The sequence below is a fragment of the Ailuropoda melanoleuca genome, chromosome 2 (assembly GCF_002007445.2).
Source record: "Ailuropoda melanoleuca isolate Jingjing chromosome 2, ASM200744v2, whole genome shotgun sequence".
Taxonomy (NCBI): Eukaryota; Metazoa; Chordata; class Mammalia; order Carnivora; family Ursidae; genus Ailuropoda; species Ailuropoda melanoleuca.
Window position 1 is genome coordinate 167167630 of NC_048219.1, and position 18220 is coordinate 167185849.

The 18220-nt window shown below is 33.7% G+C and overlaps 1 protein-coding gene and 1 pseudogene across 17 annotated transcripts in view; one reads left to right on the forward strand and one right to left on the reverse strand.

Annotated features, from left to right (window-relative positions):
* Positions 1-18220, forward strand: part of CARF (calcium responsive transcription factor) — an 84764-nt gene that overhangs the window by 19372 nt on the left and 47172 nt on the right. For all 17 annotated transcript variants that reach the window (XR_004623570.1, XR_002142648.2, XR_004623572.1 and 14 more), the window contains 6 exons: positions 1406-1526; positions 2534-2663; positions 3980-4064; positions 7991-8180; positions 13205-13325; positions 16584-16727. Coding sequence is in view for 8 of the 17 variants with exons in the window: in XM_034654987.1 (XP_034510878.1) it covers positions 1406-1526; positions 2534-2663; positions 3980-4064; positions 7991-8180; positions 13205-13325; positions 16584-16727 (791 nt within the window). In the remaining 9 variants the exon portion in view is untranslated. The remainder of the gene's footprint in view (positions 1-1405; positions 1527-2533; positions 2664-3979; positions 4065-7990; positions 8181-13204; positions 13326-16583; positions 16728-18220) is intronic.
* LOC109489607 lies at positions 15687-16345 on the reverse strand (annotated as a pseudogene).

Below are 18220 nucleotides of genomic sequence, written 5' to 3' on the forward strand. Positions count from 1 at the left end.
ATTTTTTGTATTGTTTTTGCCTTTTTTTAGATTAAGTAACATCATCAGATAATGGGAAGCAGAACAGAGTAGTTGTTTGAATTTGCGTTTGAATTTCAATTCACCACTGTATAACCATGTGTTATCTTGAGTAGTTGTGTAATCTCTTATGACATTATCCTCAGGTATAAAATGTATATACTTCATATACATGTGATGAGGATTAAATACAGTAATGCATGTAAAGTCTTGCCACTTAGTATGCACTCAACAAATGTAAAGCAATTATCATCATCAGAGTTTACAGTTGCTTTTTCATGATGAAGGGATAAGAGGTATGGCAAGATATTTTTATCTCAAGAAACTTGGTAAACATTGGAGGAGGGAAACAATTCCTACTCTTAATTTCTGGGAAATGTTTACAATTATACTTTAAGGCATCTACTTTGTTGAAGTTTTTTTCAAATTTAATTTTTTTCCAAATTAAAACTTTTTCAAATGACCCTCTTAAAAGTAGGACTGCAGTCTCTGTTAGGCATCAGTAATGTTTTCATGTTTACATAGCAAAAAGGTAGCCTTGGAAGGCAGTTTGGAATGATTACAAAGAATTACTTGAGGGAGAACTGAGGCTAGCCGACTTTGGGTAAAAAGGTAACACTGTGTCAATAAGTAGTATGTTAGGTATTAAAGTTTACAGCCTGTCTGAAAAGTCTGGAAATACAGGATAAACTTATTTTCAAATAATGTATTTGTTTTATTTTTCAACTGATAGGCTTAAAATGTTTTTCTTCAGCTTCAGACACCCTTTTAGTTGACAGTTCTCTAAATTTAAGGTAATGGATTCAGTTGTTAAACCAAAGAAAAAAAGGAAATAATAATCATATGATTTTTCTTATATTTCAGGCTTTTTGGGCATTCAGTGGTATTCCTTATGGACTAAGACAGGATATATATAAATTCAGAGACATAAAAATAAATTCTGTTTAATTAGACATCTAACAAGGTACTGTTTTTTAAACTAATGAAAGTGACTTAAAATATGGGACAAATGATTACCACACAAAAAATTCAAACACATAGGGATATAATACAGTAAGTAGAAAAAAATAAATATATTAAGTCCAGTCAGAGCCTTGTTCACATTACTAAGTAATAAGACCTCATACATGTGTAATGATTAGACCATAGATGGTTAGATCATAGGATATAGGGTCAAACTGCCTGTTTTGAATCCTAGCTTTACCACTTACCAGTTCTGAAACTTTGGAAAAAAATTTTTTGTGTACTTCAGTGTTCTCATCTAAAAATGAGGGAAATAATAGTATCTACCATACAAATAGGCATGTCTTTATTCATTTATTTAAGTACTAATTCTGTTAAGTCATTGTTGACTTATGCATTTGATTTCTCTTTTAATGCTTCCAAGATGATTGTTGCCAACCCATCAGAAAACCGACAGGTGCTGCGTGTAATTCCATCTACCCAGACAGGAATGGCACAAGTGATTATACCTCAGGGGCAGCTTGTGGATGTGAATAGTCCTCAGGGTGAGTAATCATGGGATATAGGGGATTTGAGAATGTGTTAAAGAACAAATGTATATTTCAGAAAATCACCTCATGAAAGTCAGTGCTAAAATTGACATCCTTGGGTAAGATTGTGAACTGAATAATTAGAAAAAGTTTCTTAGCCCAAATAAATTTCAAGTTCATTTTTCAACTCCTGTCTAGGTTAGCTGTCTATTTCATTTTGGAATTCTATGAAGCTGGTTGACTCTTGCTTCCTCCCAAATGACCAGTGAGCATAAAATAAATTCTTCTTAATTACAATAACAGTAATAATAACAGCAACAATAACAGGAATATAGTGCTAATAGCTACTGGAGAAATTTCTACATTCGTATTTTTATCAATATTATTGTTAGCCATGTGACTCATTACTCTTTTATTTAACTATTCTTTTCATCCTTTTTGCTCTTTTCCTCTTTTCTTTTTCCGTCAGATTCAGAAAGGAGAATCATGCTCCCCATTTTTTTACTCTTTCTTAACCTATGTGATAATATTCCTGTTAGTTCTCTTCTTTGGCTTCCCTTCCTTTTCCATCTATTTCAGTCTCTTTTCTAACACCATAGCTACACTGTTTCATCATTCATTCATAGCTAATGATTTAGAGTAGATATTTTTACCTTAGTGATATAATTCTTCGCCTTTGTTAATAGTTAAAACTTAAGGAAAAAAAGTTTGCAGACAAAATGATAAACATGGTATAGAAATGAAAAAGAGTCTGAAACTAATAATAACATAATAATTTTACCACTTTTATATCCTAGCTGTTCAATATAAGCTTCAAAAATTTAATTACAAAATTTCAGTAAGCAGTATTATAATTTGAAACTAAACAAGTTTATTAGGGAAATTCTCAAAGCACTGTAAGTTTGCTATCTTTAGAGCATATCTTGCCTTTCCTATTTCAAATGTATAAGCTCTAGTTAGTTACATTCTCGTGGTCTTACTCAAGATATTGATGTTGCTTTTTTCTTGTTATTGCTGTTAAGATGTCTCTGAAGAGAAACCCAGTGATAGAAATTTACCAACTGTAAGAGTGGATGTTCTAGCGGATAATACCAGTAGTTATACTCTTCATCCACAAGCATCTGTCACATTGCCCAAAAAGACAGTGGCCAGGTGAGTCAGTGGGAAAGAGGAGTTCATGTTTTGAAATTATCATGGAAATCTTTTTTTTTTAATTATCTTATCTAAAGTGGGCTGACTATAGAAAAGATCAGAAATTCAGGAAATAGAATAAACTATCATCAAATTATCAAATATCTTTAATTATTTTAATGGCATCTTGGCACTAGGAGACTATCCTAGAAGCTGTAATGTCTAAAAGTGCTACTTTTTCTCAGTGACACTTGCCTATTAATCTGTTTTTAAAAATATTTTTATTTATTTATTTAAGAGAGATAGAGCACAAGCAGGGGGAATGGCAGAGGGAGAGGGAGAAACAGGCTCCCCGCTGAGCAGGCAGCCCGATGCAAGGCTCCATCCCAGGACGCTGGGATCATGACCTGAGCTGAAGGCAGATGCTTAATCGACTGAGCCACCCAGGCTCCCCTTGCCTGTTACCTTTTGAAGCAATTTGGAAACATCTGACACTAATATGGTTTTTAGAATAAAGAAATATCCATTCTAGTTCCTAAAATGTTTAATGGTTCCTCATCTTTTAATGATTTAATTCCTCTGTGGTAAAGTATTTGAGTGTTTTTTGTAAGCATGTTTCAGCTTTTATTTTTGCCTTAACACTGTTTATAATAATTTAGGCAAATACAGATATAGGTTTTGTATTATTATATTCTTTTAACTGTTTAAGATAATATTTAAAAATTAGCACAATATTTATGACATTTAGTCTTAGAGCTTGACATAATATGTTAACTCTTAACAAGTCACTGGAAGATGTTTTATTGGCTCATTTTTTTGTTAAATGAAAAACAATTATATAATGAGAAGACTACAAAATAAGCTTTGAAGGAGATATATAAAACACTTAAATTTGTTGAGACTGCAGATATTTGGAAGAAGAAACTTGGGCCTTTGCTTTAGCAGTTAATAAAATAGTGATATTTAAAGAAAATTATAATTAATACACCCACCACTTAATTATTATAAATAATTATAATTAATATACCCACTTAATTGTAAGAAGTGTAATTGTAATAAGATTTGTAATTGTAATTGTAATACAATTAAGGTTTTATTTATTTATTTTTAGTAAACGACATCCAGCTTGGGACTTGAGCTCATGACTCCAAGATCAAGAGTCGCATGCTCCACCAATTGAGCCAGCTAGGTGCCCTTATTAGTACAGTTTCTTATTGATGACCTCAGTATATTGTCTGTAACACTGGCTAAGGAGATAAAACAGTTGAATGTCGTATGTGTGTTTGTGTGTGTGCAACTTGTAATACATATTTATGTATATTCCTCCCTTATCTCAGAATGCTTGAAGAACCCTTTCTGGCTCCTCTCCAGCCACTTTCTTCTAATACACCTATGTGGGCCTGCCATCTTAGAAGCTGTGAGGTGAGTTAAAAATAATCCTTACCTAGATTCACTAAATTGATTATCACTGTAATGCATCCCAGTATGTCCACTTTTGAGTGCAGCTAATAGACTGTATCTGTAATACTTTATGTTTATGCTAACTCTGATCTCATTTATTCTTTTATTCCTTAGAGATTGTAAGCTCTATTAAAGCAGTTTCATATAAATCCCTTCATGCTTCACTGTCATTTCTTCTCTTGCAGCTCTTTTTTTCTTCCATGAAACTGCATTATCATGTTTTTCTACTTTTTATTTTTTGACCATTACTTCTCTTTCTTTACTTTACTTATTTCTTTTCATATTCTCAATGGAAATTCTTTAAGTTTTGTTGTTGACCTTGTCTTATTTCTCTACATTTTATCCCTTGAAGAGCTGATCAATTTTGTTAACTTTTACCTCTCACTTTTATAAAAATGATTTCCAAATCCATATCACTGGTTCTTTAATTATTCCCTTGCTCTTGCCCCAGATCTCCAGCTACTTACTTAAAGCTTTACTTGAATTTCATCTCAAATTCACCATGTGCTAAACAGAAATTACCATGTTACAACTAGCTCTACTTCCTAAGTTCCTTGTCTGTTTAATGACAAATACTTTTTCCTTAGACATTCAGGCACAGTGTTTTAGATTAATTTCTCCCTTTCCCATACTAAAGTAGTCACCTGATTCTTCTAGTTTTTCCTTTAAATTATCTCTCTCTTTTTGTGGAGTGGTTGGGGCTGCCTCTTCCGTAGACTTTTGTTACCTTGAACTTCATCATAGGAACAGCCTTCCTTCTAATCTCTTTGACGCTTCCATTTCTAGGACCTACTGTCTAGTTTTCTAAAGCCACCTGTATTTAAATATTGCTTTCAATGTACTGTATGGTGACTACTATAACAAAATAAAAATTATTTAAAAAATAAATAAATATTACTTTCATTATTTTTTCTCACTGCCCAATAAGTTCAGTGTTATTTTTTCCAAATCATTTACCACTATACATAGCTTTCAAGGTCTTCCATAATCTGGTATTACTTTATCCTCTCCTTTTTTATTTACTACTTTTCTCCAACTCATCATTCATTCTTGTTAGCCTTGTCGTCCTACTATGTACAAACACTTCAGAATCTTCCTTTATCTCTGCCTTGACTTGTTTTTATTTCCATTTCCTAATATGTTATATTTTCTTCTGCTTACCTTTCTAACTATTCTTTAAATCCTAATGCAAGTCCTATATATCTTTTCTGTAAATAATCTAATGATTATTTTAGCTTTTACCTATTTATCTCTTTAAGTTCTTTGGTATTTATTATCATTACTGTTATAAATTATTTGCTTAATTACTTGTTCATCATTACATAGCATTTAGACTATACAGTTTTTGAGGGAAGGGACCATGCTCCTGTACATGTAAACCATACATGATAATGACTAATTATTAAAATGCCTCATTGTTTTAAACAAATTTTCAAAATGGAAAGGAAAAACATTACTTGAGTTTTAATATTTTGTGCAAAGTTCTAATAATAAAGTCTAATGATAACGTTGTATTGCATTGAGTAGGACGTTTTTACTATAGTTTCTTTTCTAAGTCATATATATGTAAGTCTGTATGTATGGGTAGGTAGATAGATTTTTTTCCCCTCACAGTTTTTGTTACAGTTTTTCACTGGTTTCCAGAAGTAACTATTATTGTTGTTTGATGAGGGTTTTTTTTTTTTTTAAAGATTTATTTACTATTTTAGAGAAAGAGAGAGAGTGTGAACAGAGTGAGGGCCAGAGGGAGGGGGGAGAGAGAATCTCAAGAAGACTCCCTGCTGAGCACAGAGCCATCATGGGGCTCAGTCCCAGGACCCTGAGATCATGACCTGAGCTGAAATCAAGAGTCAGATGCTCAACCTACTGAGCCACCCAGGTGTCCCTGATGAGGGTTTTTTAAATCGTTATTATAAACTTTACAGAATGCTATAGACATTAAAGCATTAGCAATTATGTAGTCAAATCACCTTGTTTTACAACGATGTGCATTGTGTGGCTTACCTACTGTCATATCTTGTAAGAAACTAGTTAAAACTGTCCAACAGAATGAATATCTCCATCAGTGAAGGCTTCTTTCTTCTCTCCTAATCTGTATCAGTAGTGAAAAACATTTTTGGTTAATGGCTGAAGAAGTGTTTTCTGCATTTTGCTTCCAAAATATCGTTTAATAGGGGCACCTGGGTGGCTCAGTCTGTTGAGCGTCTGACTTCGGCTCAGGTCATGATCTCAGGGTCCTGGGATGGAGCCCTGCATTGGGCTCTCTGCTCAGCGGGGAGTCTACTTGTCCCTATTCCTCTCCCTCTGCCCCTCCCCTCCACTCATGCTCTCTCTCTCAAATAAATAAAGTCTTTAAAATATATATAGTTTAGTAGTCCTTTTTACTTTTTGACTTTTCATTTAATTATGTTTTTCCATAAGCATTTTTTAGGTTTGACCAAAATGCACTAATTGAATAAATTTCAAAACTGTGTTAAACTTTTATTTCCTGATAGAGGCCTGGTTGTACTAATTCTGAATTTTTCCTTTCATCGACATTATAAACTCTGTTCATTTTGTTAAAAAATGTTAATCGCTGGACTTTATGTTTCTACTTTCATTTGTAGTCGATATTTCAATGAAGAAATATCTGGCCTAGAAAAATGTTTGTAAGCCTAGGCATTTTTATTATTTGTAGGGGAAACTGGAGATAATGTATCACTTGGCATCAGATTATCGCTTCTTATTATGGCCCAAAGTACAGCCACAACAGTATTTTGATACCTTCCTCTTATTAAATGTATTCTCACAGGGTGAAATATTTAGTCTAATAAAAAGATTCCTAGTCCCACATCTCTGCTCTTATTCCCTTTAATGGAGAAACATACATGGAGTCAGTTCTACGTCTGTATGCATTTTAGTGAAGGTGATCACAGTTAATAGATTTTTCTCTATTGGTATAGAAAGCTTCTGCTTTTGTTGAGGGTTACTTACATGCTTGTGGGTAGATAATATCAATTTATTTACACGATTTATTTACACCTTCCTTGTTTCAGGAAGAATGAAGACAGCTAACAAAAATACATAAAATATATTAGCAAGGTGGAAATTAAAATGGGAACTAAAGAATAAAGAAAAACAAGAATGTAACCATAAAATGGAAGTAAGAAATATGTATCTTAATGAACTGTATGTACACGCACACACACATATATGTGCACACATACACACACACTTGTCTATAATTTAAGCATCTACGTTTCAAAAAGGCAAAACCCAGTTATTCTGTGTTCACTAGATAAAAGTAATTATGTTAATTTCCATAAAATAAAACCATTAACTATTTTTGGTACTAAGTTCAGACAGGATTTTCTCTCAGAGAAGGATCTTCTTAAAAAGAATCTTGATGTAATGAGTAAATTCTTTGATATCACTTAGGAGATACCATCACAGTTTTCATAGGCTTTCAGAAAGATTCATGGCATATCAAAATTAATTTTACCAAAAGAAGCCCCATAGGGAATCAGTACTTTTATGTCTAGTTTTATGCTGATCTGTTTGGATCCAGGGGTAGAATTTTAAATATATGGACGAATGGATACACAATGTGTTCTTCAAACTATCCTCCCTAAATATTATTTCTGTCAAGCAAGATTTTGAGACTAATGGTGTGGCCATGAGTTTGACATTATATTCTCTAACAAATATTTGGAGAATCTCTGTTTGATAATGCTGGTTGAAAGCAAATCAGATACACTGGTTGTAATAGATCATTGATCTGAGGGGAGAATGACATTCTCTTTTGAAAACTAATGAGTCTTTTATCTTGGACAACCACTTCATTAAATTTTTTGTACAGTGAAACATATTTGCTAATAATTTTGTTATTTAATTTCTACTACATGCAGAAAATTGGAGATTCATACCGTGGCTACTGTGTAAGTGAGACTGAATTAGAAAGTGTCCTAACATTTCATAAGCAGCAAACACAGAGTGTTTGGGGTACCCGCCAATCTCCAAGCCCAGCCAAGCCAGCTACACGCTTGATGTGGAAATCTCAGTATGTCCCATATGATGGAATCCCATTTGTCAATGCAGGTACTTTTTTAAAAAAAATTTTTTAAGAGGTTCAGCAGAGCCATGATCCATTGTGAAAATGTGGTTTTCATAAAAATTTCCTACCAAAATTTTCATTTTTGCAGATGACAACTGAATGTTAATTGTTGAAAATGTGTATTAAACTAAAAAGAAAACTTAAACATGACCAATTATTTTATGAAATTGTATTTTAATATATTAGAATAAATAAATAATACTTCCTTAGATATTATGCTGGTAAATAGAAAATAAAAAATATTAATAGAGCAGTTTTGTTATTCTAAATATGTATATCTGTTGGATTTTTTTTTTTAATCCAGTCCAAATATTCTCTCCTCTCTTGATGCGTCTTGTGGGACAAATTTGTATTCATTTTGTATGCTTATAACTCTGGAGTTACTGTGTAGAATTTGTATGCAATCTGGAGTTATACAGAATTCCAAAATTAGGATTCTCGAGCATCAAATGTGTTACGTATACTATTCTCAAATATTGGACTAGGGTTTTGTGTGTGTTTTTTAAAGATTTTATTTTTAAGTAATCTCTATACCCAATGTGGTACTCGAACTCACAACCCTGAGATCAAGAGTCTCATGCTCCAGGAGCCCCTAAAATGGTGGAGTTTCAAACAATTTCCAGAGATTCACCCTAGGGCTAGTCAAACCCCAAAGAATATAAAGATAAGTGATTTATTTTAGACTGTGGAAATACTGATTCAGCTGGAAGAGTTGCAGTCTCATCCTGGACCTCCGAGGGTAAAAAAAGATATGTGGGGGAAGATGAGATAAATGTAACCTCTTCTGCCCAGGTTTCATCTGTATACTATAAAAGATGCAACATTTTTCCCCTCCATAGTTCTAATCCCCTGTTAACTCTCCACAGGCAGCCACTACATAAATTCTTTCCAGACTATATTTTTATACTTTACCACACATATTTGTATTTATAATAATGTATTTTATCATTTTGAATATTTTGAAATATCCATAAATAGTAAACTATGGACATTGTTATGTAAATTTTCACTCACCCTTATTTCTTGAAATCCATCCATATTGATACTTAAAGATCTTAATTTAACCAGTACGTAACATTCCAGCATATCACCAAACGACAATTATTTTTCTACTAATGATCATTTAGGATGTTTCTAATTTTCAATATTACACAGAGTGCTGTAGCCAAACCTTGACAATAAACATTTTCTGTTGAAAAGATGTAGTTAATAGTGATGAAGTTAATAGTGCATGTATTAAAGTGGAATTGCTGAGTTGCAAAGTACGCCCATTTCATCTTTACAAGATTATCTCAAGTTGCTCTCTAAAGTGGTTGTACAAGAGCCATCCAAAAAAAGAAATCTTGCCATTTGCAACAACGTGGATGGAACTGTGCTAAGCTAAATAAGTCAATCAGAGGAAGACAATTATCATATGATCTCACTCATATGTGGAATTTAAGAAACAAAACAGGATCATAGGGGAAGGGAGGGAAAAATAAAACAAGATAAAATCAGAGAGGGAGACAAACCATAAGAGACTCATAATCACAGGAAACAAACTGGTAAGTTGCTAGAAGGGAGGGGGGTGGGGGGATGGGGTAGCTGGGTGATGGACACTAAGGAGGGCACGTGATATAATGAGCACTGGGTGTTATATAAGACTGATGAATCACTGACCTCTACCTCTGAAACTAATAATACACTGTATGTTAATTAATTGCATTTAAATTTTTAAAAAGATCACCTAATAAAAAAATAAAAAACATGGTTGTACAGGTGCAAAAATCTCTTTTCTAAAATGTATTTCAGAATTTTTGGAATGTAATATGATAATATTACAGAATACTCCCAGCAAGTGTTCTGTTGACCATATCACATAATCAAACACAGCAGTTTTTATGGATAGTAACAATAAGAGGAGTAAAGATTATAAATAGCCACATAAAGTTCAGGTCAGGTTTTGCCTGGATTCCAAAAAATTTTGTTTTCTGAACTTTTTCAATTTCAGAATTATACATGAGGAATTGACAACCTGTACCAATTTTTACTTGTTTCAGCAATGTATGAAAATTTCCCTTTCCTTCATTTACCTTATGACTTAGCATTGTCAGACTTTAAAAATCTTTATATTCTGGGGGTGCCAGGATGAGCCCCTGGGTGGCTCAGTTGGTTAAGCAGCTGCCTTCGGCTTAGGTCATGATCTCAGGGTCCTGGGATCAAGCCCCACGTTGGGCTCCCTGCTCAGCGGGGGGCCTGCTTCTCCCTCTCCCTCTGCAGCTCCCCCTACTTGTACTCTCCTGCTCTCTGTCAAATAAATCAATAAAATCTTTAAAAAAAAAATCTTTATATTCTGGAAATGTTCATATTTATATCTGTGATATATATATACATATATAGACATTCATACATATATAGACATATATACATATATAGACATACATACTATACATATATAGAAGTAAAGGTAATATATATAATAACATGTATTGTGTGTGTGTGTGTATATATGTATGTATCTCTCAAAGTAAAGGTAATAATATATGAAATCCCATGACTCTCCCTATATCCACCATACAGCTTCAACAACTATTAGCATATGGTCATTCTGGCTTCATTTATATCCCTACCCACTTCTTCATTCCTCACCTCCAAGATGATTTTATAGCAAATTCCAGATGTCCAATCGCTTTATCTGTAATTACAAAAGTATATATTATATACCAAAGTATATATCTCTAAAAGATAAGGACTCTTTATACATACATATATATATATACACACACACACAATGACAATCACATAATCATATTTTAAATAGTAATTTTTAATGTCATAAAATGTCCAATGTTCATATTTCTTTACTTATCTAATAATTATTTTTCCATAGGTTTGTTCAAATTCACAACCAAACAGAGTTCACAAATTACATTTGGTTTTATCTCCTGAATTTCTTTTCACCTAAAAATTTCTCTCCTCTTTTCCCCCAGGTAGTTTATCCTGTAGAGTTTTCTATATTCTGAGTTTTGTTGATTCCATCTCTGTGCTGTAGTTTAACATGTTTTTTAGCAATTTCCTATATTTCCTGTGAACTGTTAGATCTAGGGGCTTGATTAAATGAAGATTTACTGCCCATTAAAGTATTTTGCAAGAATACTTCAAGGTGTGCTGTGTACTTCTTATTGCAACCTATGTGCAACACCTTTTTGTGATGTTAAAATTCATCAGTGGATTCAGTTATTTTAGAGTATTGTCAGATTTTTTATTTTTGCCAATATGAAGAGTGTGAGATAGTATTTTAGTATAGCTTGAATTTGCATTTCCACATTTACTAGTAAAATTGAACATCTTTTTATTTGTTCATTTAATATCTTTTTTTTTCTTTCTGAATTGCCTATTCATAGTCTTTACCCATTCTTCTGTTTGGTTCTTTATTTTTAAAAATTATTTGTAGCTCTTTACATTCTGCATATTCTTCCTTATTATCTCTATATTAATGTTAATTCTTAAATTTATATTTAAAATTTTAAAGTTTTAAATTTTAATGTCAGCTCTATCAACATTTATGATTTTTTTAATTTTATATTTGAAAAATTTGTTGTGCTCTATCTAGAATAGGATATTTTACTTGAACCCATAAACTGTATAGTTTTCACATCCACTTATTTATATTCTATTGCTGTGCAACAAATTACCCAAAACTTGATGGCTGAAAACAACAAACGTTTATCTCATGGTTTCTGTGAGTCAGGAATCCAAGAGCGGCTTAGTAAGGTGGTTCCGCCTCAGCTTCTGTCACAAGACTGCAGTTACGGTGTTGGCTGGAGCTGCAGTCATCTCACCGCTTGGCTGGGGGAGGATCTGCTTCCAAGCTCACTCATGTGGCTTATTCCTTGCCACATGGGCCTCTCCACAGAGCTGCCTCCCCGCAGACAGCTGATTTCGCCCAGAGAGACCAATCCAAGCAAGAGCAAGAGAGTACCCAGGATGGAAGTCACAGTCTTTTTATAGCCTTATATCAAAAATAACATCATGTCACTTCTGCCATATTCACTAGAAGTAAGTTAATAAGTGTAGCCCATCCTCAAGGGGAGGGAATTACGGAAGGACATGAGTACTCGGAGGCAGGGATCATTGGGGGCCATCTCAGAGGCTGGTTATTACATTATTGTAGTCCCCCCTTATCCGCAGTTTCACTTTCCAAGGTTTCAGTTGCCTGTTCTCAACCACAGTCTGGAAGCAGATGATCCTCCTTCTGACATATTGTCAGAAGGTCAGTAGTAGCCTAATGCTACGTCACAATGCCTTCGTTATTCACCTCACTTCATCTCATCACATAGGCATTTTATCATCTCACATCATCACAAGAAGAAGAAGAAGGGTGAGTACAGTACAATAAGATATTTTGAGAGAGACCCCATTCATTTAACTTTCATGACAGTATATTGTTATAATTGTTCTATTTTATAAGTTATTGCAAATCTCTTACTGTGCCTAATTTATTAAACTTTATCATAGGTATATAGGTGTATATGAATAGGAAAAAACATAGTTTATATATGGTTTAGTATTATCCATCCTTTCAGGCATTCACTGTGGGTCTTGGAACATACCCCCGCGGATAAGGGGGGACTACTATATTCTAAAATTACAAATAGAAATAAGGAAATAATTAAGGAAATAAAACTTTACATGACAATATTTACTAACAAATGTAGCTTTTGCTAATTTCTACTTATAGAGTGGTGAAATTTTATTATTAAAAACCATATATATGTAAATATCAGTTAACATTCAGTAAATGTGGTATTTGCAAATTTCTTACCATAATGTACATTTGGTAAATATTATAATAAACTTTTAAACTTATGTGTTCATCTTAGTAAGACTTACTGATGTTTTCTTTCCTTAAAAAGTTGTGTGATTGAAAGTGTAAATTTTGACATTGCCCCCACCAAGTTATTTTTATTCTAGTGTCCAGAACAGATGGATACTTGAATTAATATCAATAGTTGGTTTTGGCCCACAGGGAGTAGAGCCGTGGTAATGGAGTGTCAGTATGGGCCAAGGAGAAAAGGTTTCCAGTTAAAAAAAATCAGTGAGCAGGACGGCAGGTCTTGTCAGCTCTACAAAGCCACTTGTCCAGCCCGGTAAGCTTTATTTTATTTAATTTCCTTTTTATTAAGTATTTATTTTCTGATAGCTAATATGCACATTTTTATTAAGTCTAAACAGCGCCGATAAGTGTACAGTGCAATATGAGTTTCCTTTTACTTTTACTCCCTATGTCCCTTTTTATTTTTATTTATTTATTTAATTTTTTTTTTATTATGTTTAGTTAGCCAGCATATAGTCATCATTAGTTTTTGATGTAGTGTTTAACGATTCATTAGTCCTATGTCCCTTTTTAAGGCAACAACACTTACCAGCTTCCTGAGTAACCCTCCAAAGATATTCTGTGTATATGCATACGTATATATCCTCCTTTACACTCATAGATGTTGAAATCTCAGTAAAACTTACTAATATTGTCTTTCCTTAAAGTTAGGTACTAATATACCTTCTTTCCTGCTGTGAATTCACATTGCTTTATTTCTATTTTGAATGCCTGTTATGGTTATTTACTGCACAACTATTTTGCCTCACACTAGTGTGAATGTAATGACATATACCACTCTATGCCTTGTTTTTTTTTTGTTATTTCATTCCCAGTATATCTCAAAATTGTCTCCAGATCTGCACATAAAAGGACTGGTTTCTTCTTTGCATTTATTTATTTTAAAAATTGAAATATAATGGACATATGACATTATATTCATGGTTCCTTCTTTTCAGTGGCCATAAAATATTACATTTATGGATGGATTGTCATTTACTAAATTAGTCCTCTAATGATGGACATGTAGGCTCTGAAAAGTATTCTTTATTATTATATACAAAGCTGCAGTTAGTAATATTATACCTTTTTATATACTTGTACAAGTATATCAGTAGAATAAATTTGTTGAAATGAAATTCCTAGGGCAAAGATTATATTATTTTAAATGTTTACAGGTATTAAAGACGATTGCTCTTTAGAGAGACTTTACCAATAATCTTCATACCATCAGTGTATGAGATCAGTTTTAGATAGACTAGGACCACAGGTTGGTCATTGCTTTGGGTGAGAATGAAAAATTTGAAGCAATAAAATATTTTTGTGATGTTCTTTCTAGTATTTTTTTTAGACATTGAAAGTTTTAAATTCTCAGATAAAATTTAAAAAGATAACATAAATGTTGGTTACAGTTGATCTTTGAAACATTTTATTTCAGCATCACATATCACAAACCTGCACATTCTCAAGAAGTTTTTCAGATTAATTCAGAAGGCTTTTCATGTTTAATCTGATAACAGTAACTTTAGGCAATATTTAAACCTGACTGTGAAGCAAAACTTTTAACTGCTTTTAAATATAAGCAATATAAAATTTTAGATATAACTTAGAAGAAAGATCTCTTATGTGTAAAGAAATAATTTTATTCCCTGTATCATTCTGCTAGTACTTTTTGAGTATCTCTTGTGCCCAGCAGTACTTTGGGTGCCATGGGAAAGAGGGAGACTGAAAGAGGTAAAGATTTTACTTAATCATGGGAAACTTAAAATATTGTTGGGGTAGATCAGAAAACAAAAAACTGTTGGAAAACGTAATGGTACCAGATGTGTCAATTAGCTGACTCATTAGAGAAGGCACATATCCATGCAAATTCATTAACAGGAAAGAAAGTGCAACTTTACCTGAATGCTGAAGTTTAGATTAAATTTGGGTAGATAAGGAATTAGAGGGGTGATAGATAAGGAATTAGAGGGGAGATATTGTAGGCCAGGAAATTATATGAATAAAGATACGGTGTGATTGTATTTTTGGTATCAGAGGAGGAAGGAACATTGAGATGATAAACTTCACCGAAAAAAGCAATTTTACATTTGAAGTAAATGAAAGTAAGATTAGGTAAATAAGCTAGAATCAAATGGGATGCCTTGAATGCTGCCAAGAAATTCGTACTTGATTAAGGAGCAGGTCGATTCTTCAACAGAATGTGAAGAATTATTGTAACATTAATGTATCAAGTGGATTTAAGGATGAGGCCCAGAGGCCCAAAAGGAGGCTATTAAAGTAATCCAGGCATGAGTTGTTTGTTTCGTTTTTATGTTTAAGATCTATTTATCATTTATTTTTACAAGTAGCAAAGTCCCTCCATTTTTTTCCAGCTTAATGTATATGAATATTAAAAAGTACTGATTTCACACTGCCTCCCACACTAACAGAACGGGGTAACAGGAAGTTGTGAGCTGAGAGCAGCCTCCTGACACCAAGGTGGTTTCCTCCTTACCTGGGAGTTGAACTCTGGTGCCCTCATCAGCCATCCTCTTGCCGATTTCTTCTCAGTTTATGAAAATCTATGAGTTTGTGAAGAGACAGGTCTGCAAAGTCCTTGGGAAGTCAGTAACTCAGGGACAGGGTTGAACTGTCACTTCATGGTTTGTGTAACGTAAAGCTGAAGAATTAATTCATACCATTTTCAAAGAACAAGCTCATATTCTATACAAGGATATGGAGAACCATCAGTACGATGAAAAAATGGTTGAGTAAAGTCCTGAGTGATGAAATCAGGACTCTTGTACAATAGAAAGACTTCACTGAGGGTTTTACATTTCAGAGAACTGTTCATTGCTATCCAGTATGTATCCCTTGGGGCATTCCAGTTAAGCTTAGGAAATACACTGCCCCCCAGGGAATAGATAGCTTCTTGACCTTTTAGTGGTGACTTCGGGAAATTCTGGTGCCATAAGGGTAGCCGTGTTCTCATCATCCGACCACTGTATTTCTTCTGCCTTATTATCACTGTTTGGCTGAGAACGTGTTGGCGGATCTTCTCTTCCTGAAACCACCAGAGTTCCATCATCAAGTAAATAATCCTTCACATTCTGAGGAGTGGAAGAATGGCACTCTTGATGGTAAGGCTTCCGAACAGTGGCTGCCACACAGAGAACTGACAGTGCAGCACATGCTCCTTCTTCATCTTCCAGCTGCCGCAGCTGCTGCCCATCCCCCTCCTGCCAGCACCCTCCTGGAACCCCCAGGCAGGAGTTTTTTATGGCTTCCAGAATTGGGAAGAGGCAAATCCAGAAACAAAAGTTAATACCCATAAATATTCAGATATTTTTTTACTGATGTCATGATTATTGTTAATTTGCTAAATACTACGCACTGAGAAAAATGGCTTATTTTTCCACATAATCCTCTGAATGCTTTCTAGCTTAATTGATTTTTCTCTATACTTTAACACTTAAACTTCTGCTTGGTAAGTGTGATTTTCTTGACATTATAATATAATGAAAGAAATTCTTCTTTTGCTTATAAACAGGATTTACATTAAAAAGGTACAGAAGTTTCCTGAATATAGAGTTCCTACAGACCCCAAAATTGACAAGAAAATAATCAGAATGGAGCAGGAAAAAGCCTTTAACATGCTAAAGAAGAATTTGGTAGATGCTGGCGGTGTTCTTAGGTATGACATTTATATTATTATTTTATTTTTACAAATCAGCTCCATTTATAAGATTTATTTCTTTTAAGAGAAATTATAATTGTTTTCTAATTATTTCCTTAAGAATGGTTTTTATAAGGGAGATCTCTCATTAGTGATTCTCTAGGTGTTAAAATTTGCCACTGTGTAAGCCATTGAGTTTATCAACCAAATGTTCCAATAATGCCTACCAAAGAAGTACGTATACCATATGAAAGTTTTTCCCGAAAATTGCAAATATGTGTTTAGCAACACATATAATTACGTATTTCATATTTTGTTTCTGATACTTCTTAGGAGCCAAACTGCATTCACCTATGTATTTTTTTTAACCCATCTTTGATTACCTATAGCAGCGAGAAATTAATTCTAAGCCCTACATTAAATTCCATTTTTATATACTTTTTGTGCTTCAGATTTTACATAAGAAGAAATATTAGCTTGCTTTCTTTTCTTTATGTGTTAGTCCAGGTGAAGAATTTACAGTAATACAATGGGGTTAAAGTGCACAGAATATAGTTTTTGTAAAAAAACAAACAAACGAACGAACAACTTTTGGATATGAGCGCCTGGGTGGCTCAGTCGGTTGGGTGTCCGACTCTTGGTTTCAGCTCAGGTGATGATCTTGGGGTTGTGGGATCAAGCCCTGTGCTGGGCTCCATGCTCAGTAGGGAGTCTGCTCCTCTTCCTCTGCTCATCCCCCTCCTCGTGTCCTTGCTCACTCTCTCAAATAGATAAATAAATCTTTAAAAAAATAAACACATAAATATATAAAATAAACTTTTGTATCTATGAAAAATGAGTAACCAATAATTAGATCATTTCGTTTGGAAAACATTGCATGTAATTTTTAAATAGCCTCCATTTCATGCAGTATCAGTCATTGCAAGCACTTTGTATAAAAGTATCCATTAAAACAGTATCCTGCCAGATTATTTTTCTAGCATCTGTTTTTTTTGCCCTGCAATATGAAAAACCTGTATTCATCTTTTAGTTGATTGATTGTCTTGCTCACTGGGGCAATAGGAGCTGTGTGCAATAGAGGGGCTGTGGGGCAATAGAGGTTGTGTATTGATCTCCTGTCAGAGAAGATTCTCCCACTCAACCTCAGTCATGGTAGACTCTGAATTATAGCCACCCTTGTTTGAAGGATTATAGGTGGAACACAGAAGTTATAATTTGGGGACAGAATCATAGAAGAATAGGAAAATACATAGTTTAAAAGATGATAACTTTAAAAGTCTCATTATTTTGAGGTAAAATTTACTTAACATGAAATTTAAAATACCATTTTCATATATATTTAACCCCTGTACCCTCCTTAACTATTGAGCCATAGTGAAAGTCTATAAAGGTTTATAAAGATTTTTATTTAATTGGGTGTAAAGCCAACTTAGAGGAGTCAAGCAGAGGGGGCGCCTGGGTGGCTCTGTTGGTTGGCTCTCCAGCTCTTAGTTTCAGCTCAGCGTGGTGAG